General features: G+C 40.8%; 1 protein-coding gene across 2 annotated transcripts; it reads left to right on the top strand.

Moving 5' to 3' along the window:
* Positions 1-536: 536 nt before the first annotated feature.
* IL12B (interleukin 12B) lies at positions 537-23,874 on the top strand. 2 transcript variants are annotated; one of them, XM_030504191.1, is made up of 11 exons: positions 537-834; positions 2,157-2,280; positions 6,440-6,575; positions 11,484-11,667; positions 14,005-14,086; positions 15,998-16,279; positions 17,430-17,547; positions 18,576-18,769; positions 19,643-19,794; positions 21,128-21,249; positions 22,193-23,874. In XM_030504191.1, exons 5-11 carry the CDS (start codon positions 14,005-14,007, stop codon positions 22,194-22,196), a joined length of 954 nt encoding a protein of 317 aa, XP_030360051.1. In that variant the 5' UTR covers positions 537-834; positions 2,157-2,280; positions 6,440-6,575; positions 11,484-11,667; the 3' UTR covers positions 22,197-23,874. The 2 variants fall into 2 exon arrangements, with proteins under 2 accessions (XP_030360051.1, XP_030360053.1); XM_030504193.1 differs by lacking the exon at positions 22,193-23,874 and having other exon boundaries at positions 797-834; positions 2,078-2,280; positions 21,128-21,253.
* The last annotated feature ends 794 nt before the right edge of the window (positions 23,875-24,668 follow it).

Here is a 24,668-nt window from a genome sequence, read left to right as displayed (position 1 = left end):
TTACATGGCTGTTTTCATACTTTTTCCATAGCTTCTTTCACTAAAGAGCTTGGCATACTCCACACTGTGCAAATGGGCAGTAAAATGAGAAAAAAACATGGGAAAAAGGAAAGTCTGAGAGCTTTTTCTGGGCATTCATTAATTTCCCAAATTTATCTCAGACAGATAAAATGTTGCTGAAACTCGAGGTGGTTACTTTTCAGTGAAATTGTGAAAGAAAACTCTGAATTTTCTTTTTTACCAGGATTCCAACTGAAAAAAATCAGTTCTTTGAAGAGGAGTGGCTTTAAATTTTCCTTCCCAAATGCAGATATGCTGAAGTTGTTTGTGAGGAATATTAAACTTAGCTGCATTCTGCTGGATTTGAACACTATAAATCCTTGTTTAAAAATACAAAATGAGAAATGGAGGTAAAGAGTCTCTAGGTTAAACCTTTATCTGTATTTGAAACAATTTGAGCACTGAATAATGATAACAGACATTACCTGTATACAACTACACACAGTGTTATCTTCTGGTGCCTTGTCCACACCTAGGTCTTTTCTACCACGCTTCTGCATTGCTTACTAGGAATTCAGATTCGGGTTGTAGCAAAAAACACCACACTCCGTTGCAGAGTTGACTTCCGTGGAAGCTGTGTGGTGACTCCAGGAACATGGCTGTCTTCGTACCACGTCCTGTGGCTGTGGTGTTTCTGCCAGCTGGCTCAGGGAGCAGTGCCAGGCGCGCAATGCTGACCACAACCTGCAGCGTGACCGGCCCTTTCAGCCAGCATGAAGTTCCCTGCAGGTCCGGATGGAAGTGTCCTTCCATGAGGATGCTCACAGTAGTTAAGTATGTTCATTAAATACACATGGTTGAGAAAAAACAAAAGGCAGAAGGTAGCAGTTCACATGTAAAGGATACTATTTGTTCTACTGCAATATTAATGTTCTGAGGTAACCAGGCATGTGCTTACGGAAGACATTCCGCAATGCAGGGCTTTCTCCTGCTCTTTCTCATTTGCCTTAGAAATTCCATTATTAATTGGAAGATAGTACAGCTTTGCCTCACAACATTAGAGGAATTTTCATTGTGGAAAGTCACAAAGGCAAGCAAACACTTTACTCACTCAACACAAATCAGAGGCATAACCAGTGAATATTAGGTATGCTGGTTTTAGATGGTGTTCCTTGCAGTAGCTATTACCACGGAAAGGAAGTAATGCCATTTGTGGCTGGAACCCACATTTGATTGACTTTCTAGTGCTGGGGAAAGACTTGGTGGAGTGACGAAGAACCTCCATTGTGCATTCATTACATCAGTATCTCTTGTGTAACTTCATTTAGCTTTGCACAGAGAAATTGAGTTTTTGTTTTGAGTACTCTGAGGAGTGTCCTAGGGGATTTTGCCTGTAAAAAGAGGCAACAGAAAAAGCCAATTGAAGATGTAAAGTTAGAAATGGAGTGACACACTTCTGGCTCAAATAGCTTATGAAGTCAAGTGGAACTTGGGTGCCAATGAATCTTTATGCTCTGCAGCTCTGCACTGCGGGGTTGGAGATTGAGTTTAATTTCCATCGTGTCCATTCATTCTCCAGCTAGATAGAGTGATGACTACCACCCCCAGAAAACCAGTTAAGCTTCAGGGAAGAGCAGAGTTAGGAACTGACAGGAGAGTCAACAATCACTGTGTGATAGCTGCAGGGGTTGTTTATTTACTGAACAGGGTATCGTCTTCTCCCTGTAATCTAGAGGGTCCTGGCTTCATTAAGTTCATACTTTCTGCCTATAATGAGAGCAGAACCCAGTAGAGACTCTCCTTTTCTGGCACGGGATCAAATGAACTCTCATATGTGCAAAAAGCAGTCAATTTTAACTTGAATTGAGTATTGATAGTCTGTGTGCAATTCTGAAAGCCCTGGGTATAAGATCACCAAGAAAAAAAAGCACTTTTTTGTTACATTTTTTTACATTTTTTTGTACATTTTTGTTACATTTTGTTACATTTTTGGCAAAAACCAATCCAAAGTACAACTCCATGAACGTCTTAAATGTGAAACATTTCCTTTTCTTTTTTTTTTCCTCTGACTCCTCAGACAAATTGAAGATACATCTCATTCCTGCTCAAGTCCAGGAATTTACTGACATTTGTCAATGATTTCATCTGTGTGACAGACTTGTTTTCTACGGAGCTGTTGTGCATTTACTCAGGATGATGTCAGAGCCAAGGAATGAGCAAGAGAGCACAATTCCCAATATGAGCAACTCCAGGCACATCCTCATACTCCACGGCATGATGGTAAGCAGAAACAAATGTGTCCACTCCATGCAAGCAGTTTCATCATTCTTTTGGGAAAGTACTGAGTGGAAGTTCCCTCATGCGAGGATTTCTCCTTACTTTGACACTTAAATTGCTTGTTGGATGACAGTTATTGACCAACCAGTAACCTCCCCAGAATAAGGAACAGTGAGTAGGTTCACACCCAAAATCTCAAAAGACACCCCATAATGACGTGAAAAGTTGTGTCTGCTTTTGCTTTGCTCAAACAGAAATGTAAGCTGTTACCTCCCTTCCTCTTTTCCTCTCTCTGCTCCTCACCTTTCTGTAGTTCAGGCAGTAGAGACCTGGCTCCTCTGATGAAGCAGCTTGATCTCAGTATCTTCACCCTTGCACCTGTACACAGGGACCGTATGAGCCGGCTCAGTCTTCACCTTCTCAGCTGTTTGACGTTGTACCCCTTGAAAGCAGCGTTTTAAGAAATTGCAGAACAACAGCAACAGCACTGGAGGATGTGACAATGTCTTTGTCCCACTGCTGTTAAATCTTGAGACAAGGCATTGCAATGTCGCTTGCTCCCAGTGCAAAACTGCTGTTCAGTTGGCATCAACAGGAACAAGGTATTCCTGGTCGGTAATGGCCATGGCAAACTCAGGGCAGGAGCCACACAGAGATGTAACTTCAGGTTGGCATTATTATTCCATTGTTACAGCTGGCACATCAGCACCCACACCTGCCCCTGTGTCGTGAACGAGAAGCCTTCTGCAAAGATTTCATTCAGAAATGTGTGGTGGTGAGAAATGCAGTTGTTGTGGTTAAGTCTGAAACAATCTAATTCCCATTAATCTTGTAACAGTCTGTATGTCAATGCAGCTGGGAACGAGGCAGGCAAAACATAGTTAAAAACCAAATACTCTTGCTTCTGTCTCTTTCCTCTGCCTGTTTAATTACTTTTGGCAGCAGAGGGATCATATTAGTGGTAAAAGAAATTTTTAAAAGACTTCCCCTTTTCAAATATAAACAAGAGAAATTCAGATAGCTGATTTGTATCATAAACCTTGTAACAAGAAAGCTGGTTACTAAGAAAGCTGATACTATTAAGAAGGGAAAACAAAATATATATGGATCTCCTGTTTTATGGCTACAATAAAGAACTGTGTAAAAAAGCATGAATTTTCAGAGGCCATAATTTTAAGAAGTAGAAGGGTGCAATACGAAGTCAAGGCAAAAGCAGTACTGTAGAAAGTGTGGGTTTGCACTGAAAGATGCGACACTGTAAAAATAACTTTTGGGGCTTCCAATTTTTTAATTTACAAAGAAATCAATTGAAAAAATTATTGAAATATTTGTATGCTCCCTATTAGAGTTCAGAGCCACTCTGAACATCTTTTTAATGGACCAACTTAAGCAATATGAATTCTACCGCACACTTCCAAGTTAAGCTCGTGTGTTGCTGCTCTCCCTAGTGGTTTGCTGCGTGATTAACTATGTGAAACTACACGGAGAGAGTAGTTTTCTGTCCTTGAAATTCCATGATCTATGACTCAAGTGGATATTGAAAACCTGGGTTTCATATTTCTTCAAATTTTCCAGTGGAATTTCAAATGTCTGTTGAGAGTGTTAGACTGCTGTGGTGGCCTTACTCTTTTAGAAAGCTCATTTATAAGCATCTTGCAACAGGCTGTGGGCCAGTTTGCAAACCTCTATTAAAGAGAATTTCTTAAAGACTGGCATGTGCATTCATTCCCTACGTAAGCCAGAGGATAGACCTCAGTCTCTTGATCCCCTCTTTGAGAAGACAAGCAGCACGCTTCAGGTCTGACCATGATCCATTAAAAGCAGTGGAAGGTTTTCCTATCCTGAAGTCCAGTGGTTCCAGGTTGTTTCAGCCACAGCCTGCACACAGGGAGCAACCTTTCTGCAGGCACCTTGGTCAGATTCAAAGTCTGAAATAAGTTTTCCTATCTCAGCATTGTAGCTTTAGTAGCCAAGAGGTTTTTTGTGAACACTGGAGCAGAAACTGTTTTCACTGACATCTACACTGAAACACCATTATATTAGAGGGAGAAGGATTAGCCCTGTACTGTTTTCTCTTTAAACTTGGAACATTCCTTTTTCCACTGTACAAACTCTGTATAAATTCACATTAATCCAAATTTGGCTCTTTCAGAAACAGAAAATAAAAGCCAAAAAAAGGCTTTTCTTTCAGCTTTCTTTTAAGAGCTTGCTGTAAAGTTCCAGAACCCACTCACAGGTTACCTTTCCCTTTGCAGTTTATTAACATAAAAGCTATGTAAAGTTTTGAATTATGTGGTTTTAATTAGTCTAGGCTAGTACCAAGCAACCTTATTATTTCTCTAGGTATAGTATTAATTACTCTTACAATTTTATAGGGACTCATCTTTTCTTAACATAACAGTTAATGTTTAGATTTACATGCTACCACGTGAGAAAGAATTTTCAGCTGACATTTTTTAATCAGCTTCTGGCTATTGTGGTTGCAAAGAACAGCTGATGAGTGTAAATTGGCTCCACCTTGAATCCTAAATACCATACAGCAGAAGGCAGAAAATACTGTTTAGAAAGCAAGTCCATGGAGTAGATGATGTGTGGAAAGGCCAGCAGGGCAGTAGCCCCTCCTGGGCACTTCTATTCCAAATGTTATCTGGTACGTAACAGCAGGGAGGATTTGCCAGTCCGCAGTCCCTCTCTTTTCCCCATTCTACTGTGGTTGCTAGAAACCATCACACGTCAAAGCTCCTGAGTTTTTAGCACTCAGGGGTGGTAATACTGTAGTCCCACTTATTACAACATGACTTCAGCAAAGCGAACGTTCGCAGAAGTTGCAGAAGTGGATGTCGTGTCACAAAGCAACCACTGGAGTCATTTCAGAAATTTCCTTTGACTTTCAGAAGTTGAGGGACGCTTCAGTGGTTCATTTCTGAAACATCTTTGCTTTCCAAATAGGCCTTGTATGACCTCATTCATTAACAGTCATAGGAGGCATTAAAGCTCTTATTACATACTTTAAAGTATCTTTTCACCCCCTCCAGGAACCTGGAATTTTCTGACAGATAAAACATGGTGCAAGAAGATGCTTACCTCATGACTGGGCACTGAATCTTACTCCTGGTATCCCTTGTAAGATGGGGTCCCCATCTCAGTTTGAGTCTCTAGGTTTTAGGATAAAATAAATATATAAACATTAATAATTACACAGCGAAATAGGAAGTTGTCATTGCTTCCCTTTTCTTCCAGGTATATCCTTGAGTAATTTATATCCATTTTCTTCTTCAAAATAGCAATAAAATCAGATAAGTATTTTTCCTAATGGTTACACTTCATACTGACATACATGCACTAAGGGTACAATTGAAATTTTGTTAATACAGTGTTTCATACCCAGATGTCAGCTTGCTCTGCTGGGATTCTGAACTTGATCCGAAGTTGCACAGCAGTAGTTAGTGCAATGCCAAATCTGAACTACCCATCCTCTTAAGAAAGCTTCACATTTGCTTGTGAAATACCATGTAATCGTAGACTTAGTCGACAGAACTACTAGCAAGAATAACTCCTCTGCTCTGCTCTACTTTGCACTCCTCTCGTTAATGCTGTGGTAACAGGCTGGTACATGAGCAATGTGCATGTATATAGCACAGATTGTTATCCCCAAAGGAGGAAGTGTGTGTGGATTAGAAGGGCAAGAAGGAGAGTTTGCTTTATTTGTTCTTTATAAACACATTTTAGGCAGGATGGCGAGACACTGGAACATGTAACCTAAAGAAGTTGTGGATGTCCCAGGCTGGAGCAACCTGGTCTAGTGGAAGGTGCCCCTGCCCATGGCAGGGGTTCGAACTAAATGGTCTTTTAAGGTCCCTTCCAACCCAAACCATTCTATGAGTCTATGAAAATGTCCTTCAGTGCCTTTGACAATTTTCCCTTTCTCCCTAAAATGGGAGGAAATGAACAGCACTTTTTTCCCCAGTTCTTCACGTCACCAGAGCTGCAGATCACTCAGCATGGGCTATGCTAGCCTGCGCAAAAGCAGCACTGCTCCATCTATGATTCGTGAGCAGCCTGTTCCTCATAAGGCCCTTGGATACTGCATGTAGCCATAGGGATGTAATAAGCTTATACTGCATTAAAGTCTCATTTTGCCAATGTCTCATTTTGCCAACAGTTTATTACTTCTTTCACCTCTGAGACTGCAAATCCAAGTGCCAAAATTAATTCTTATGGCTGCTGAAACAGAATAATGAAAAAAACCCCAACACAACAGTAACCTGTCCTTCAAAGACTGTGCTATTAAGTGACAGGTGAGTGGTTAAAAATCAAATATTCCATATAATTCCACAAAAATTACAACATAATGACTCCTGCAAAAGGTGTTGTTGTAACACCTCTCTCCGAGGCATGCTTAACTTTTGCAATTCTTTTCTGAATTTCCTTGTCTATTACTAACTTACTGTGAATACCCCAAAAAATGTTATATGCAATTTTAGAATTGCAAAGAAACCAAGTGTCTGGCCTCCTTTCTATAGAAGTTGCCTGACAAACAAGAAAATGCTGCTTGGATTTAAGTCAGTAAGTTACTACTCGGTTTTTCCCTCTACTTTCAGTTTGATCTGTTATTTCCCCCACCCCAACACTGTATCCTGGCCTAAGTTACAGTGACAGTGGATTTCAAATAGTTCAACATCACACTCAAGACATGAACTTTACATCAAGTGAGCAACTTGCATCTAGATCCTCCAGCAGGGTGTAACATATCAGACTTATCAAATGTAAACAAGAGATTTGTGATGGAAATAGAGGATTGATGTAATAGGAAGCATTGCATTGCACTGCATTGCAGTGCATTTAAAAAAACAATGAACCATCTTCACATGCATGCTCCGGGGGAGGAGCTTTTGTGCTTCCTGTGTTAAAGAGAGGCTGATATCTCTATCATTCTGCGATGAATCTGTTTCTTTTATATCTCTGCCCAGTATTTTCTGAATGACTATGGAGATTTGCAAAAGCATATCATAGACTTGGGTACCCAAATCCCATTAACTTTCTGGAGTCATTTACTGCAAAATATGTAATTTGGTTCTTAAAACCTTATTGAAATGACATGCCTCCTTTTGCTTTTTTTTTATTCTTATGCAGGATGGTACTAGCTCCTTCCTCACATTATTTTTTTACTTCTGATACTGTTTCTAAACACAGGTTGTATGTATAATGGAGTCTATATAGCGACATCCCCTGTACTGTGAGTTTTAAGTTGGCTGGGAAGATGTGAATTTACAGGGGGAGGAGTAGGACTAAGAGATGAAAACCGCTTCTTTCCACTTCTCTGATTTAGAGAAGCTTGTGCTCTGTGTCTGCATGTATTTTATATCCACATTCAGCCCTACCCTGAACAACAGTTAACTCTAATCTAAAGTTGAGTAGCTACATTAGCATGATACTGGCCAATTAATTGCATCAGGCCACAGTAACACTATTATTCAGTTTCTACTCCAGAGGTAGTGGATGGCCTACCAGCTCAGAGTACAAGACAGGTAAACTTCTTATTGCCCTTCCATCCAAGGAGAGGTGCTCAAAGTCCCCACCTTGAGTGGCTGCTCTAGTTGTGTCACGATGCAAAGAAATCACTGTTGTATAAACCTTAGAGGTTTTGATTTTAATAGAATTGGGGTTTATTTTTCCCCTCTATTGCTTTGCATTTCTCTCAAGGTTGGTTCAATGATTCCATGTAGTAGCTTGCAACTGGAATTTTTTAGGAAAGTTCATTGATATGCTAATATTACACAGTATTTCCTCATGAAGTCACATAAATCACTGTTTAGTGAATTAAGTATAAAGAACAGAGTTCCTTTCTTACTGCTACTACATTAATAATAACAGTAATAAAATCTGATCTTTGGCGTTAATCTCCACATCAACATCCATGCAAAACTAGCCAGATGCTAAAGGAAATTCCATATAGAGGAATCATACCAATTATACAATTTGTATGAATCTTCCTTTTACTAATGTTATGCAGGTTTTTTCCTGGATTGTGATGGAGTAACTGTGTCATTCCACAAAGCAAAAATCATTTGTCAATCAAAAGAAAGGAAAACCATTTTCAAACGGGCCATTTCTGCTGAAAAGGAGTGTTTCCATTGTGTTAGAGGAAAGCAAAACGTGGACATAGAGTTTCCACCATTCTCTTTGAGCATCATAAGGGAAGTAGGATAAAATGCTTGGAGAGAAGCTGCTCTCCTCCAAATTTCCCCTTAAGAATATATGAGCTCATAATGGAAAACCAGACTGTCATCAAAGGATATTTTCACAATCTCTATGTTTTAATACTTAAAAATTCCTCTGATGGATCATAGCAAACTATCCCATCATGGAAGTTCCACACAGGCACGTCTGTGCTTCATAACTTGCATCTAGGATTCTTGACATAAAGCTTGGGTACTGAATTACTCCAATTGCCCTGTAACAATAACTGAGATAAGGCAATTCTGTAGGCTTCATGCATGTGCAAGCAAACACTCTAAAAATGTGTATTTATTTATATTAATCATTAAGTATTTCTGTTTCAGAACTGAGCAGGCATTTAAAGACTCCCATCAGATTGGGCGGATGTTTATGCTATGCATTAGTGACATTACAGTCAAAAAAGAAAAGCCATAATACATGATTGATTAAGTAAGTAAACTGGCAAGCAAAGATAGGTTGAGAAGGAAGTAGGTAACATGTATGTAAAGTTACTTGTGCCCTTATTTATTTGCTCAGTGACTGACTGCATTTCACAAACCATTTCAAGTTTTCCTGGTCATTGCTGGCTTGCTGTTAAACTTGTGTTACCACAGAAGTGAATTCTGGACGTCGAAAATTGTCTTAAATGGGTGAAAAATTGTTGCTTAGCCTAGATTCAGCCTGGGGTCTTTCTCCTTTGTGAAAGGAGAGCTGCCATAAGTGCTTCCCAGAGGCTGCACTTAGAAGAGGCTGAGACTGCAAGGGGAAAGGGGTGTCACTGCTCACTGGGGCTTCCTCCCTGACCTTTCCACAAGGTCTCCCCTGGGAGGAGAAGCAGATGAATGGGAAGATGGTGCAGAGCCCAGCCTCCTCCTGATGTGCATTTCTAAGGTAGTCAGGGACCAGAATCAGGAGGAGACAATATTTTCACCTGGAACGGTTTGAATACCATTCACTTGCCCATGCACAAGCTGCTTCTGCCATGTTTCTCAGCGTGCCTTCTCAGACTGCCATCTGCTCTTTCTCATCAGTGAAACAACACCGGCAGAGGAAGTGCCAGTGTCTGTGTGAGCCACCTTTGGCAAACTAGCCTGGATAACAACAGATGTTAAGACAGGAGTGGGAGTATAAACAGTGTATGTGAATGGAGGATCCAAAACTGCCTGGGAAGGCATTTGTCCCAAATGATCATGTAAGAGAGGAAGACAAGCATCAGCCAGATGCAAAGACGGTGCATGTGCTTGTAACCCACACGTCCTCTCAATATGTGTGTAAGACCGTGTATATGTGTGGGAGGGGGAGATGAGAGCTTTTTGGGATAAGTGGGGGGTGGAGACCTATAGGTATTAATTAACAGTTTGGAAGTTTCTAGTACTCTGGGTTGTCTGTTATACTATTGATGGGGATCTCGAATGAATAGTTCACTGTTGCTGGTCAGTTCTCTGTCATGAATAAATCAACCTTTGATGCAGATTCAGTATGCAGGATGTGAAGGGAGCAGTTTTTCTCCACGGCGAAGCCACCATTTCAAACCTGCTTCCAGGAGCTGTACTCTCAGCCTGCAGCCCTCTCGCTCTGCTCTTGCCGGCTCTGGCAAAGGGAAATCTGGGCTGATGTTTGAGTAACAGGTTGGGTACGCTGGGCTTGGCAGGGAACTTGTTAGGCCCATCTGAGATTGCAATGCTCTGGTTTTGTATTTAGTCAGGTGGGAGTTAAAGTTCAGCAGCCAAAGGTATATGTGATCCTACTCAGGCCGTGCTTGAAGAGGATGGTGAAGGAGAGCAAAGCATTCCACTGGCAATATTGTACATTTGTGTAAGGCTTTCAGCACAGTTAATGTGGAATCCTGAAATGACCCTCTTTCAAATTAGAGCATGCCACCCTCTCAGCTGTTTGCCTCCCAGATGTGTGACAATAAACAGGAACCCCATGCACTGGGAACTGCTGGGGTTCATAGTAAGTTTATCTCACTGCTACTTTGGGTTGCTTCTCCTTTTGTTTTATGTTCTTGCCATATTTGGCAGCAGCAAATAAGCCACATACGGCAGATGCCTGTGTTGGTTCTTCTGTGAGAAAGACTTCCAAAGACCATGGCCTACAGCAGAAGGGACAGGCACCATCTTTTCGTTGCACGATTACTAGATTATAGCTTTGATCTCTGGTCTATGGGAATACTCCTGCCACTAGAAAACATACAGGATGGAGTTGTAGTCTCTTCATGAATTCCAAAAGTATGTCAGGCTGAATTTCAAGCCTTTTTTTTGCTTTTATAAGCAATATATTTCTTCTTGCTTATAACTTTTCAGTCATCTTATTCAGGTTTGGAACAGGGCTAGAACAACAACTTAGTTTTGGTTTGCCTTATAAAGTGAATGGTTTTCTATTATTTCACAAATAACAAAAAAAATCAAGAGAAACTTTTTCCTCATTTGCAAAGTGTATGTTATGTGAGGCTTCTCTCATGCTTGAGGACCGGTCTCAATGGAACATCAGTTCATAAGGAAAAAGCAACAGGTTGTATTTTAAAACTGCAATATGAAATAATGTGACAATCTCAGGCTTCTATCTGGGAGCCAGAACTAATAGTTTAATTTTTGGTTGACCCAACTCTCGATTATTAGATTAAACGGAATTCTAAAACAGCAATTAAAAATGAACTTCCCCTTAGCTTCTGATTGCTGTTGTAGCTGGGATTTTATTTCATGTAATTATCTCTTTTGTGCTTATCAGGCAGAAATAGATTAATTTTATTTAACTTTCTCTTTCTGTCTTCATAATATATTTCCCATCAGACAGTTTTGGAAGTTTACTTAGTCTGTATTTACTCTTCCTCAGACAATGAACAAGGCTGTATGAGAGGGACAGAAAGTCAGGCAGGAAAGGAAATGCCTCTGGCACACCATAAAGGTCACTGTAACAATCTCATCATCTCATTTCCTCTTTAAAGTTTACCTGGGAGTCCCAAACTCTTCTTTTTTCTGCTTTAGCTCTGCCACTATGTAAAAAAGGAACTCGAGCCATGTGTTGCAATTCTGTGGTATTGCGGTGAAACGGAGCATCCCTTTCCTTTCGGAGTTTAGGAGTATTTATAAGGGAGCCAGCACTTTGCTTCCTTCAGATCACAAAACCAACCTGTCTGGCAACTTCAGCTAACAGGCACTACAGGAAAAGGTGAGAATTCCTTTCTTCTCTAACACTGGGGCAACACAAATCTGGTACCACCAAGGTGCAACTAATGAAAACTTAGAATTATTTCTTTTAAAATGTATTTAAATAATTATTGTGTCATGTTTCTCAGGACAGTATTTATATGCTTATGTGCCTGAAGTTAAACACATAATGTATATATGTATATAGCTCACAGAATCATTATCTAACTAACAGAACAGCTGGTGTTAAGAGGGAATAATCTTTTGTACCTTACCAATAGTCATGTTGCTGGGGTGCGTTGACAAATACGCATTCATGGTCAGACTGTTCTCTGGTTTAAAAAACATGCAACGCCTTTGACTCGGCCCTGCCTTGGGCTGGGACTGGGCCAGGTGATGCCCAGAGGTCCCTTCTGACATAAATCAATCTGTGATCCTCAGTGAAGGAATTTGTGCTGATTTACAGCAGCTCCCGCTCCCAGAGCACAGGGAATGTATGATGCTGCTACACTCTCCTCATCTATGAAGTGCTCAGGCAACTGCACTGATTAGTGATGTTTAGAAACTGAGTTTATCTCTGATTAATTTCACAATAAAATTTTGGGGGGGGGGGAGGGTGTTCTCCCCTATCTTCAAAATGGAATAATTTTCCATGAAAATATTTTTTTTTTCATCCAAAACCTGAATTATGAATCTTCTCCCTAAAACCAGGAGAAACTTTTCTGGTTTCAAGTTTCAGCTTTTATGAAAGGCTGATACAGAACAGAAGGCATGTTTTACACCCATCTCCTCCAGATTTTAGTCGATATTTCAGATAGCAGCATAGGGATGGATGCCACGTTACAATGAAAGGAATGAGCATCTTTTAGAAAGTTGCAAAATGTGTTTTTCTCTCACAAATTACAGATAATCCTGCCTACAGTGGAAAATCATCAGGAGCTAAGAATGTTTGCTTTTTAATGAAGCAATATACTGCCAATAGGCTGCCTGATAGTATTTGGCTTTTCACTGAGGCTTGTGCCTCTCTCTGAGTATAGATGCAGTGTGAGCTAGTTCCTCTCCTAGATACTCTCTCCGGATACTTGTAGCTTCTGGTCCCATTAATGGCTGTGTTGTGCAGGATACAAAATCAGATGACCTTCTTAGCACTGGTCCAGAGACAGCTGACTTCTGATCACTATTAATGACTGCTAATAATAGCAGGAGCTGCCAGTGAGTAACAGATTTGGAGCACATACCAATACACACATACTCTTTCTCCATAAACTCGAATGAATATGTTTCATGGCATATGAGAACAGATCAGGTCTACTCCCCTTTCCCTGAAAAAGACTAGTTTGGGAGGATAAAACCCCCAAATTATTTAATTTTGTGTTTTTCATGTGCATTCTTTTTCTAAGTCATACTCCCATTCATTTGGCTTAATCTCCAGTTGAAAAGGTCTGAAACTGTAACTTGTCAAAGTTTTTTATGCAGCCAGTGGTTACTACAATATTTGGCAAATATGTTTTGTGTTTCATGACGAGCTCTAGCTGTATTTTGAATTCAGGACAAATATACATTTATATATGGTATATGCAGCCATATACTTACATATTCCCATGTGAGATGTATGTTTATGTCTCAAATGAACACAGCTACAATGATATACATACCCAGCCATTTCTGCAAATATAGCTGTGGCACTGAATCCAGTAGGAATTTTGCCTGAAGTTGCTTGCAAAATTAATTAAGCTATGCAGCCTCAGGTGGATATTATAACTGGCACCAGTTAGGCAAGTGTCAGCATTGACACCAGCTCTACACTGCATTATTAACGCTGCTGTCACTTGTTCTCACCGAGGTGGTGAAGAATACAGCCCAGCAAAACACTTCAGCCAGTCCTTCATTTTATTTGCAATCCTTTGTTTTAGCAGGACTGCTGACATGCTTAAACCAAGAAATATGCTTCTAAGCTTTGTACGACTGAAATTTAATGTCTATTGATCCTTTAGTCCAATGCCTTGTTCATGCAAGTAGCCTCACTGACATCAGCAGGACTTTTCTTGCATGAGGAATGTTTAACTGAAGGACCTGAGGATGCTTCTGAGCTCCTGACCACATGAGACCTATGCACACAACAATTTCCTCTAAGTTCTGTGATTTCTTCTCTAAACTGGTTTGTGGTGTCAATAACCAGCAGATCAAAATCTCAGCTTGAGCTCCACTACAAACCTAATTTTCAATTTTAATAGTCTAAGAGTTCTTAGTTTACTGGAACTAACTCTGTCTTGTTATTATCCTGCCTAGCATTGAGCTTGGTTTCTGTACACATTCAATTATCCTTAATGAAGTTTAGTCATTTGTTTTTTCCCTGCAGATGTCTCACCTGCTATTTGCCATACTTTCACTATTTTCCTTTGCTGCCCTTCTGGAAGCCCAGTGGAAACTGAGAGAAAATGGTAAGCAGTCTTCACTTACCGACGCCTGCAGCTAATGTAGGACACAAGGGTATTTCAGAATCATGCTTGTGTCCGCAAGCACAGCATTTGTTAGCTATAGTAGCTCAGGCCAAGGTTCTTCCTACTTGTGAATAACTAGCCAACTAACTGGTATTAATGAAGAAATATTTAGAAGTTCTAAGATGTTATACAACAGCCATTTGAATTTTTGCATTAGAAACTGTCTTATTTCCCACTCCCTGATCTTCTGTTTCAAAAGTTTCAGTCATGAGGTCTGGAAGCAGAAACAGCATCTTGTGACTTAGGTAACAGCCCACAAATAAGCAAGTGAAGAATTAATTGTCGAAAAGAGTATTTCACAGTAAAACCTAAAATCTAGAACTAGCTTATCCAGCTTTTCTGGTAAATAACGTAAATGTAAATACATTTGTAAAAATACAGAGTCAGTAATAAACAAATCTTCTGAATAACTTACCAGAAAATTGGGCTAAATTCGGATAATCAAATTTGCTGTTCTTATTCACCCAGCATAGCTCCATAATCCAGTCTGTCTTCACTGCAATTATCCAAAAAGGACCCTAATCAACATGAGGAAAGCATTCTCAATCTGATTGTGTTTTAATTTGCAAAAACTAATTAAATTGCTTTTCCCTGTATCTTTACATTTAAAAAACATTTATCCTGTGGGTTCCCTGGCCAATACCATGGTGCTGGAAACTCTAAGTGTGTTTTTCAGTATTGAGAATAATCTGTGCTTGAAGTCTTTAAGATTTACCTTGCCAGTGCTTCAAAGATCCATAAGCAGTTTGGTAAGCTTCCAAGCCTCCTGGAGTTGTGTGTTTTCTGCCATTTTAGATTCAGTGTTTGACATGTATTTCTTCGTGTTCTTAGTGGTAAAGTCTTAAAGCTCTCATTCTGCTAGTGAGATGCTCTGGTGAAAAGATCTTAGAATTCTGATTCCCTGAGCTGAGCGCTTGCTGTGGTGTTGATGCACTAAGAAACAGATTTTTGCCACTTCTTACATGTAGAATAGTCTCTGAGGGCACTGAGCATGGCTGGGAAGCCTGTGACAGCAGTCGTGTATCTGAGCAATAACTGTTACATTTGAGAACTGATGCCATACAGAAATGTAGGTGAAGTTCTCTAGCAAAGAGACAAGAGAAGATAATGTTTCTTTAATGGAATTGTTATTTTGTTATGTGGTGTGTCGTCTGATTTGGAAAGGCCAACAGGGCATTTCAGAATTACCAGATGGCATTTAGAAGACCACATCTCCCTGTTGCAGTCCACTTGGCTCTGCTGTAGCTCAGCTCAGTGATACCCCACCTCTTAGTAATTGCTCCACTGGGACGGGGGTGATAGGAGTACGGATTGATCCCTGCAGAAAATGGAAAACAACAACAGCTACAGGCAAATACAAACCGCTTATCCAGAGCTACCGTCTATCTCATTGCTTACTCACAGACTTTGATGCTGAAGAGGACAAAGAATCATAGCTTAGCTTTAAAACCATGGAGTGGTTTTACTTGCTATTCTGTGAGGAAAGGCACAGGCCATGTGCAAGAGGAATACCTGGGCTCAGTGTGTCCTGGCATACTCGCCTTTAAAATAAAGGCACCTGCCTACTTCCCGTGGTTATGAACTGCTGTAAGATTCTCTGGGAACATGAGAAAAATAAACACTTCTTCCATTAAAATGTCACCCCTATTGATCAGCAGGTTCTAGAGGCACAGTCAATTTTTAAGTCAAACCTCTTCGTGTAGTTAAGATTTCCAGGTGATGATGAGGCAGGAAAGCCAGAGATTTGTTAGTGGTTTTCCTGGAGAGTAGAGATGAAAAAAGGGGCTCAGTTCAATCTTCATATTGTTAGGTATGAGTAGCTGCTAACATGTCTTTCTCTCCAATGTCCAGTGTACGTCATAGAATCCGAGTGGAATGATGGGACACCAGCTAAAAGAGTGGAGCTCACCTGTAACACATCTGATGAGTCAGTGCCAGTGTACTGGAAAAAGGACACTGAGCTGAAAGGAACTGGAAAGACTCTGATTGCTGAAGTGAAAGAGTTCCCAGATGCTGGCAACTATACCTGTCTGACAGCTAATACCCATGAAATCGTCAGCTATGATTTCTTCCTCATAACTAAAATAGACTCCAATGGGCAAATGATAAGGTCAATTCTGAAAAGCTTTAACGGTACGGTCATCACATGCTGTGATGTATCTCGTTCAGCTTTGTGCCTGGGAGCTTTGTGAGGTCCAGAGGGAGCTCTCTGGAGAAATGCATGAGAAATATCCACTTTAAAATGGGTCCTCTTCAAATGCTTTACTGACAGTGAAGGGCAAAGGATTGCTTTGTGGGTTCGTGCATGGAGCAGCTGATGAGCAGCATAGGAATCAGTTGCCATGGGATTAATTTAGACTCTCTAGACCTATAGAATGGAGTGATGGCAGGAATAATTAGAATCAATTCACATCAATACCACACCACTGCTTTTCGGGGCGGGGGGTGGATCAAGTGACTTGATTAGCCTCCATCTCACAGACCCAGCACTCAGGAGAGGGTTTACAAAACCAGGGCTGGATGATTTAACAGGACCAGGGGCTGACCTAGATTTTAGGTGCAGTCATTTGGGCTTCTCCATTCACAATTAACGCACTGGACAAGCCCGTGATGTTTTGCATTTTCTTCATGAACCTCACTCATCCACGTCTCGTATTGCAGTTCCTCACTGTTGTGCCAAGAACTTAGGAATTTCCAAGGCTTTTTCCCTGACTCCTGTACTCAGATGTCAGATGCAGTAGGCTGGTCTGCCAGCCAGCTACATCCAGGGTGCAATATAGAGAGTCTGCAGTGCTGGGCAGCAGAAACAAAACACAAGCCTGTATTGAGGCTTCATTCACTTCTCACACTGGAAACATTCCCCACCAAGTGCCCCAGTGTGTGAAGACATGAGATGATCCACTGCACGCACTCTCATGCAGGGGGTAACAAATACAGAGCTTTGCCAACTGAATAGCTGCAATGTTTCTTTGAGAAAGCAACAATGGATTTGTCTATATAAATCTCCTACTGACAGCTCTCTGCAACAGCTGGGGTATGCTCTAGCTCCCGTCAATAGCCATGTAGATGTGGTTAATGTGGGACCATGTAAACCACTGCTAACTGTGGTTATATGGTTTTTAACTACAGGTGGCTGCCCAAGGGCAGTATGCGACTGTGTCTGCCGATGTACCCACCACCTGCCAAAGTAGATGGGAGCCTACTGAATCACTGTTTTCTCTCTGCTTTGACCTTTTTGGCAAAAAGACTAAATAAATCGTGTTTTCTGTCTTTTTCCACCTAGAGCCAAACAAGACATTTTTAAAATGTGAGGCAAAGAACTACTCTGGAATTTTCATATGTTCATGGATGACAGAAAATGAGAGTCCAAATGTGAAGTTCACAATCAGGAGTCTAAAAGGGTAAAAGCTTGTACTTTCCTTAACAACCTCATAGTAAGGCTGGAACACCCTTTGTGTTACGCTCAGTAGGATATCCTGGATTTTAGGCTGTTGAGGACATGTAGAAGGCAAGGAATCCCACTTCCAGACTCTGAACATGTGCAAAATGTTTTGAGCCATCACTGGGACTAACTTTAATAAGGGCATAGAAGTTGCTCAGAAATTAATGAAGGCTTGAAAATGGACCAAACCCCCCTGGACTGTTACAGCTGCTACAGTACAGCCACAGAGTGACTTAAGCAATAACAAAACAGTTCGTGCTGGGGAGAGAGAGGAAGTTGAGCCAAAAGCAGAAACAATTATAGCACTGAGTCCCTTCGCAGCAGATCCAGCGGAATGAGGGGAGTGGGAGGCTGCACCCACTGCAGAAGCCACATGCCACTGACGAGTCTCTGTTGAGGAACGCTGCAGAAACCTGCAAGGGAAATATGTGAGGGGAACCTTGTGGGGATTTCCTACCTCCCACTACTCTTGGGGGTTTCTCCAAAACATGGAGGGCTTAAGCAAATGTCATTTCAGTTTATGAAAGAAGAAACAACTGCAAAGTGGTTTATTTTGCTGAATGCAAAAATAGAACTGCATTCAGGTAGTACTTTATAGGTGGCTTTTGTTATTTATTTCCCAATGGATACATTTTAAGCTTCCCTTATTTCTTCCAGCAAGGTTTTGGAAAGGGCTTAGGAACAAAATAAGATATTAGAGCTTGTCATGGGACAGTGGTAATAAGGAATGAGTTATCCTGGTTTAGGTTTAAACCCTAATTCCTTCTGCTAAGACAAAGGGGGCTTTTGTGATTTACATTAATATGTAATACAGCACTGAAAATGTAAGAGCTAAGAACTCCCACCATCCTGTAGCTGTTGAAGCACAGCCATAAAATGATCCAGGCAACATCCAAACATTACCTTACCAACTACATGGTGTCCTTGTGACAATGAATTCTCAGAACAAACCAGCATTTCCAGTACTTTTCTCTGTTCTGTATTCAGCTTTCAAGGAGACGTAATCTGCAGCAGCCCTGTAGCTCGCACTGATACATCAGTGACTGAATACACAGCTCAGTGCCAGAAAGAAAGCTACTGTCCCTTTGCTGAAGAGCATGAGCCAACCGAGATGTTCCTGGAGGTCATTGACGAGGTGGAATATGAGAACTACACTAGCAGCTTCTTCATCAGAGATATCAGTGAGTAGACCTGGAATCGTGATTAAGTCTCAGCTTTATTCTTGCAGCCGATAGTGGAACTAACAACGGGAGCTGATCAAACCAAGCTTGGGAATCCCGGCCCTGTTCTACTGTAAATCTGTATCAAGCCCCCAGTTACAGGAACAGGGGAAAACAAATCGTAGCAGCAGTCCAGAAGAGGATGAGGAAGTGGAGAAACAACATTTTCCTATCTTGTGACCTCAAACCCTCAAACCCTGCATCTCCCAGATGTTTCTGTAGCCTTCTCTATTAGATGGAGATGTTTTGTAAGGGGTATGTGGGAAAAGTCAGAGAATAACCAATAACCCAGCAGGTTCTTCTCTGAGAACTGCAGGTTTATTCAGATAATGGTTAATGCTCTATATGCTTTCCCCCTGATCCATTCTTACAGATGGGCATCCAGGGCAGGGTGATAGAAACTGGCAGGAAAGAAGAGGACCACTTGTGTCCATGATGCCACAGGGCACAGGAAAAGGAAGCAGCATCCTACAGAAACAGATGTTTTGCTAAATGTCCTAATGGTCAGCAGGGCCTGAAGACATTCCTCTGTGTCCAACAGAGCCCTCTGCAACCCTCCAGGCAAAGAAAAAGAAGGATCTTAACCCAGAGAGACTCTGGGAGCATGCTTAATTTTCCCTAAGAAGCGTACAAGGCAGTTCTTATCCATCTTATTCATCTTAAGCCCCCTCTCTTAATCTTATGGGGGCTCCCAAAGATGACTCCTATAAAACTACCAACAGTATTTTATCAAGTTTTATATTAGTTTTATGTTAGTTTTATAAAAGTACCAACAGTAGTATATCAATATCAGATATTATGCTGCTAATGTGAATTCTATATTTTCTCTTGCAGTAAAACCTGACCCACCCCAATGTCAGTATGTGGCCACAAATAGAACAGTGACCTGGACATATCCCAGAACATGGAGCACCCCCAAGTCCTACTTCCCTTTGACTTTCAGGGTCAAAGTTGAAAGTACAAAGAAACGCAAAAGCCAGACAGAGGTACAACATTTGAAACACAATTTTCTTGCTTGAACAGACAGTATAAATCATATAAACTTAGTATGCAAGAATTGTGGACTAAAATTAAAAAAATAAAAATTAAAACAAAAAGGTACTGAGGCCCAAATGTGACAAGGTTCTGTCTTGGCACAAAGAGACCTCCTTCCTAGTTCTGTGAGCAGTAAGATCCAAACAACACACTCTGGGGTGGCTGCAGCCCTGGTGTCACTGGGGAGATAAAATCATGCCCAGCATTGCATAGCTGTGCTAGTGTGACAAAAGTGTTTACTAATTCATTAGTAGGCTGTGTGGGTCCTAATGTGTGAAAATCCCCGTTTCCAAACCAAGAAGTCTAGGATCTGTTGCACTGGTTTCCTTGTGTGGTGTTTGCACCTGGGTAGCTCAGACTTTGGGGGTGACTTGGCAAATAAGGAATCAGTGACTCATTTGGTAGCATTTCTGCAGGGAGTGATGCAGAGTAAAGTCTTGGGCACACACTTTCCAGTTATTAGTTAATTGTTAACTAATTGCTACTCTGTATTAGTCTGAAATCACAAAATGGTTTTGCTTCGTTTGCTAATGCTCATGGATACACCTTGAAGGGTACCCGACAGCAGTATGGTGACTTGCTTAGGTTGACAAAGAAATCTAAAGCAGAACTGGAAAGAAACACACAAACCAGTGGACCGCAGTGCAGGTCCTTAACTGCAGTGCTGCTCTTCCGTGGTCCAGCAGTCAGAAAAATAAACCAATGTAATGATCATTCCAGTTTTTAAACCAGACACTAGAGGATGTCTTTTTCTATGGGGAAAAAAAACAACCCAGCAAAACTGTACCAGCAGATGGGGCCATTCCCCGAGTGCTGACTCCTTGGTTTTAGTAGCATTAGTAGAGTCCCTGTCCCTGAGGTAGAAAAGCTGGTGACTTTACGGAGTGCTTCTCGTATCAGCCACAAGCCCTCAGTGGAAATTTCAGTGATACTGAAAAGCAGCAACTTCTGTCTTTTAGGGTTCCCACTCTGGAAGAAGAGGAAAAAAGAGAAAACCCCAGATAAACAAGTTAACCCTTTGTTTTAATGACTGAGTTTGGGGTTTGGATGACTTTACAACACTAACTCCAGTGGAAAGTGGGCTTTTTAGTTTGCTTCTACCGAGGCTGAAGTTTTCACAAGTCCTCATGACTTTGGTATCTGTGGGTGAAGACTGGTGCCTTGGAAACAACAGACTGCCAGTGGTGGTTTTAAGTTACGTGTGCTTGTTGAAGTCTGTCTGGCACTTTATTGCATGTTCTGCTTGACCTTTACAATCTGCTGATGGAGTTGTGCCCTGTTCAGGTCTATGACACTGATGAGCAGTCCATTCAGATTCCAGCGACTGGGCCAAAGAGCAAGATCTCTGTGCAGGCCAGGGATCGCTACTACAATTCATCCTGGAGTGAGTGGTCTTCACTTTGCAGGTAAGACTTAAAGAACCTTCTACTGGAGGAGCAGGGATGATTCCTTACTTAGGAGAGTAAGATGTCTATAAACTACTTCTGCTTCTTAAATATTCATTTGTTTCACAATTCTTCATAGCCCCCATAGCCGTTTTTGTCTCCTGAATGTCTGGTTATTAAATCCATTTAAATCAGAGAGGAAACAATGGATGTAGGTTCATGGACAAGGGTAGGGTTCTACCTAACTAGGCACTTACATATATTCCCTAAGAAATACATGAGCATTTGGCTGTTGCTAGTGTTACGTGCTGATTTTTGATAGCTTATGAATCAATGTTGAGCATCCAAATGCAGCAGACAACCATATACAGCCAAGTTTTTCCAGTAAAATGAGAAACAGAGTGAGAGAGAGGAGATATTTGCTATTAGAAAGAGAAGCTATAAGCAGCTTCTGCGAGTCCTAGAAATGGCTGTTTCCTTACTCTGTGAATTGATCAGCGTTCCCTGACAGCTCTAAATTACTCTCAGCCCAGCTTTCCAAGTCAAAACATATGTTTAAATATGGAAATATCCTCCTTCAGATCCAACACCCAAAAGAATTATGCAGATGTTTTCCTCTTCTTCCTCTCTTCTGTGCTGTAATTTTGGGGTGGGTTTTTTCACTTAGATGTAGATGCAAATCTCTCTGACCTCCGAGTTTCCTGAGTCACACTCTTGAAAAGCTGTAAACTTGTAGCCCTATTGAAACACTTGAAATGAGATCACACTTTTGTCATGTTCACACGGGAACTTCTGAGCCTTGCAGTACGTGGTCCAGAGCCCTTTAGAGCAATTGAGGAGTGGCATTTCATTGGATGGCTCAGATCAGCAATGCTTTATTGAGAAATGGACTAAAAATCTAGGTCTGAGGGAAATAAAGATAGTTCTTACTTCTTATGTAAATTTCCTGCCTCTTATTTTGCAGATAACCACTAAGAGATTCAAGGAGAATGGCACAATGCTCCTAAAGAAACCAAAGAATGAATTAGCACAAGAACATAAACATAACTAGAAGAAAGTCTGCATGGAGATTATTAAGAAGCCATACCTTACTTTTTCGTAATAGATTAATATGGTTCTGATTTTGGCAGCTCTTTTAAATTCCTTGGATTTTAGTCATAACTTTAGCATACATCATGTTATATTAACATGCATAGTATTTTGATGCATTGCTGTTAGCTATTATTATAGGTTCAGCGTATTCTTGTATTGCATCTATTTATTTATTTATTATTATTTATTTACTTGACATGACTTGCAATGCCAGATGATGGCAGTTGCTATTCAAACTGTTTCATGTGTTAATTTATTTGGAAAGGTAACTTGCTGAAAGAACTGTTCCAGTATTCCATTATTTAACTGTTTAATTATTTGATAATTTAATTATTTATTTTAATTTATTGTTATTTATTATGTTGAAATATCTTGGCACAGAAAGCCTTGGCTGCATGGGGCAGCCAAGTATCATGTCTCAGGGCCATCCTCGTTGTCCAATCTGATGGCAGGTATTTTGGTAACAGAAGGAATTGCAAGTTCCGAGTCCCAGCAATGTTAGCTGCTGGAGTTTTTCCACTGCTTGTGCTTACAGCATGTTGATGTCCAGGTATGAACACTGCAAATGGTTGTTGCCTGAGAGATCAACCGCTCTTAAAGCCCTACGCCTGCAGCAGAGCCCGAGTTGCAATGGCAGCAATGGGAGCACAGGCATGGAGGCAGCTTTGAGGTGCTGTGGTTGGAAGAGTCCTGTTTCTGGTGCCACCTCTGGTGAACATGAAAGAAAAAGGGAGCCAGTAGCTAAATATAACACCTCCTAAGCAAAACTCCTTTCTTTCATGCCTGTGATCATTAGAGGCCCTTTGTTCAGTGACCCACATGTACCCAGTGCATCTTTTGCAGTGGGGTTTTCTGACAGTAAAGTTAAACCAGATCTGCTTTGCCACAGGCAAAACCACAGGGCACAAGTAGTCAGGAATCTGCAACTGAAACTAAGGCAGCTTAAATGATTTAAGACTAACTGCAGTGTATCTGGTGTTTCAGATAGCAATTGGTAACTGGTTTTATCTGTGGATGTTAAACATCTAGTTAGAGTTTTAGAATACAGTTTTTTATAGTTCATTTTGAAAGTATTGCCCTACTGCTGCAACATGTGCTAGGTGCCTTCACAGAACCTTAGCGAAAAAATCAAGTCCTGGTTCTGAACTGCTTACAGTGTAAGTGCCCAGGTCTGGAAAGAAGTAGAAGCAAGTGTTTGAAGCCCATACATTTTTGTCAAACCACCTAAGTCCTGACCTCTAGGAGGGCAAAATACATTCAAATACCTTTGAAGATTTAGGCCTTTTAGATTTCCATTGTGACCATGCTTCCTTTTTTCCCAATCTTAGCAATGGGTGGTAATTTAAGATATTTAAACACTGAAATGTGGGAAGTATCTGATGTTTCAGAAAACTGTTGACAATCTAGTTACAAGTGCTGGTTTTTATTTATTTTATTTATTTATTATACAAGTGCTGTATTTATTAAGGTACACGTCTTATTTCTGCTATAAATGCAATTTACTGTGCTTTTTTATGAAGAATGTAATAATAAATACATCCAAAACCAGGAAAATCTGGTTTATTTATGCTATTTGAGAAAAACGGTTAATATCACTCTTCACCTTCCTACCAGAATATTATATACCACTTCTGAGGCAATGTCTGTAGGGAGAAGTGATATTACTGATTAACACTATCAAATTCATGGCCTGTAAAGCTGCACAGGAGAACACAGAAGAGTGATGCCCGTTAGCCAGCAGCCTCTTCTAAACCCTCTTCTGCAGGCTAAGAAATGATTGTTTCTTTTGCAGCCTAAGAGCACGCTGAAGTTCACTGGCCTTTGTGGTCAGGAGGTTTGCAACTGAAACCAGGCTGACATGTATCTTGAGGTCTTTGAGGTTTCTCTCTAATACTGTTGGTACAGTGTTCAGAATTAGTAGGACCTTCCTGTTCTTTGAATATCTGGGCTGAAACCCCGGCACCATTGAAACTGATCATTGAAACCTCTCATCACCTTTGATTCAGTCATTTTCACTCTCGGAAATACTCAGGCTGAATTTACAAGTATCCTGACAAAGACTCTATGAAACTATGACCTTTGGAGGAAAATGCCTTTCTGTGCTGTGATCCCACATGGTGAGTTAAACCTCCCTGCAGGAAGCTTCAGTGAGGAAAGTCATTGTCTAAAATTCGTCAGAAAAATAACAAAGCACAGCTTCAAATCGCCCTTTTTTTCTGCAGAAATCAAGCTAATTGTAAGATGGCTGTTCTCTAAGACATAAAGTTGGCTTCAACCCTTGATTATCCGTTTCCTGGGCCTTGTATGGATCCAAGTGCCCCTGAATATCTGTTCTAGAAATTGTCAGA

This window comes from Strigops habroptila, chromosome 12 (genome assembly GCF_004027225.2).
Source record: "Strigops habroptila isolate Jane chromosome 12, bStrHab1.2.pri, whole genome shotgun sequence".
NCBI classification, from domain to species: Eukaryota; Metazoa; Chordata; class Aves; order Psittaciformes; family Psittacidae; genus Strigops; species Strigops habroptila.
This window is presented reverse-complemented; position numbering and strand designations above follow the sequence as displayed.

What these genes read in the sequence shown, in the direction of transcription:
- IL12B (XM_030504191.1), top strand. Translation starts at nt 14,005, where the DNA reads ATGTCTCACCTGCTATTTGCCATACTTTCACTATTTTCCTTTGCTGCC. An exon ending in GTGGAAACTGAGAGAAAATG is followed by an intron (nt 14,087 to 15,997) that starts GTAAGCAGTCTT and finishes TCCAATGTCCAG; the next exon opens with TGTACGTCATAGAATCCGAG. An exon ending in ACAATCAGGAGTCTAAAAGG is followed by an intron (nt 17,548 to 18,575) that starts GTAAAAGCTTGT and finishes TTCTGTATTCAG; the next exon opens with CTTTCAAGGAGACGTAATCT.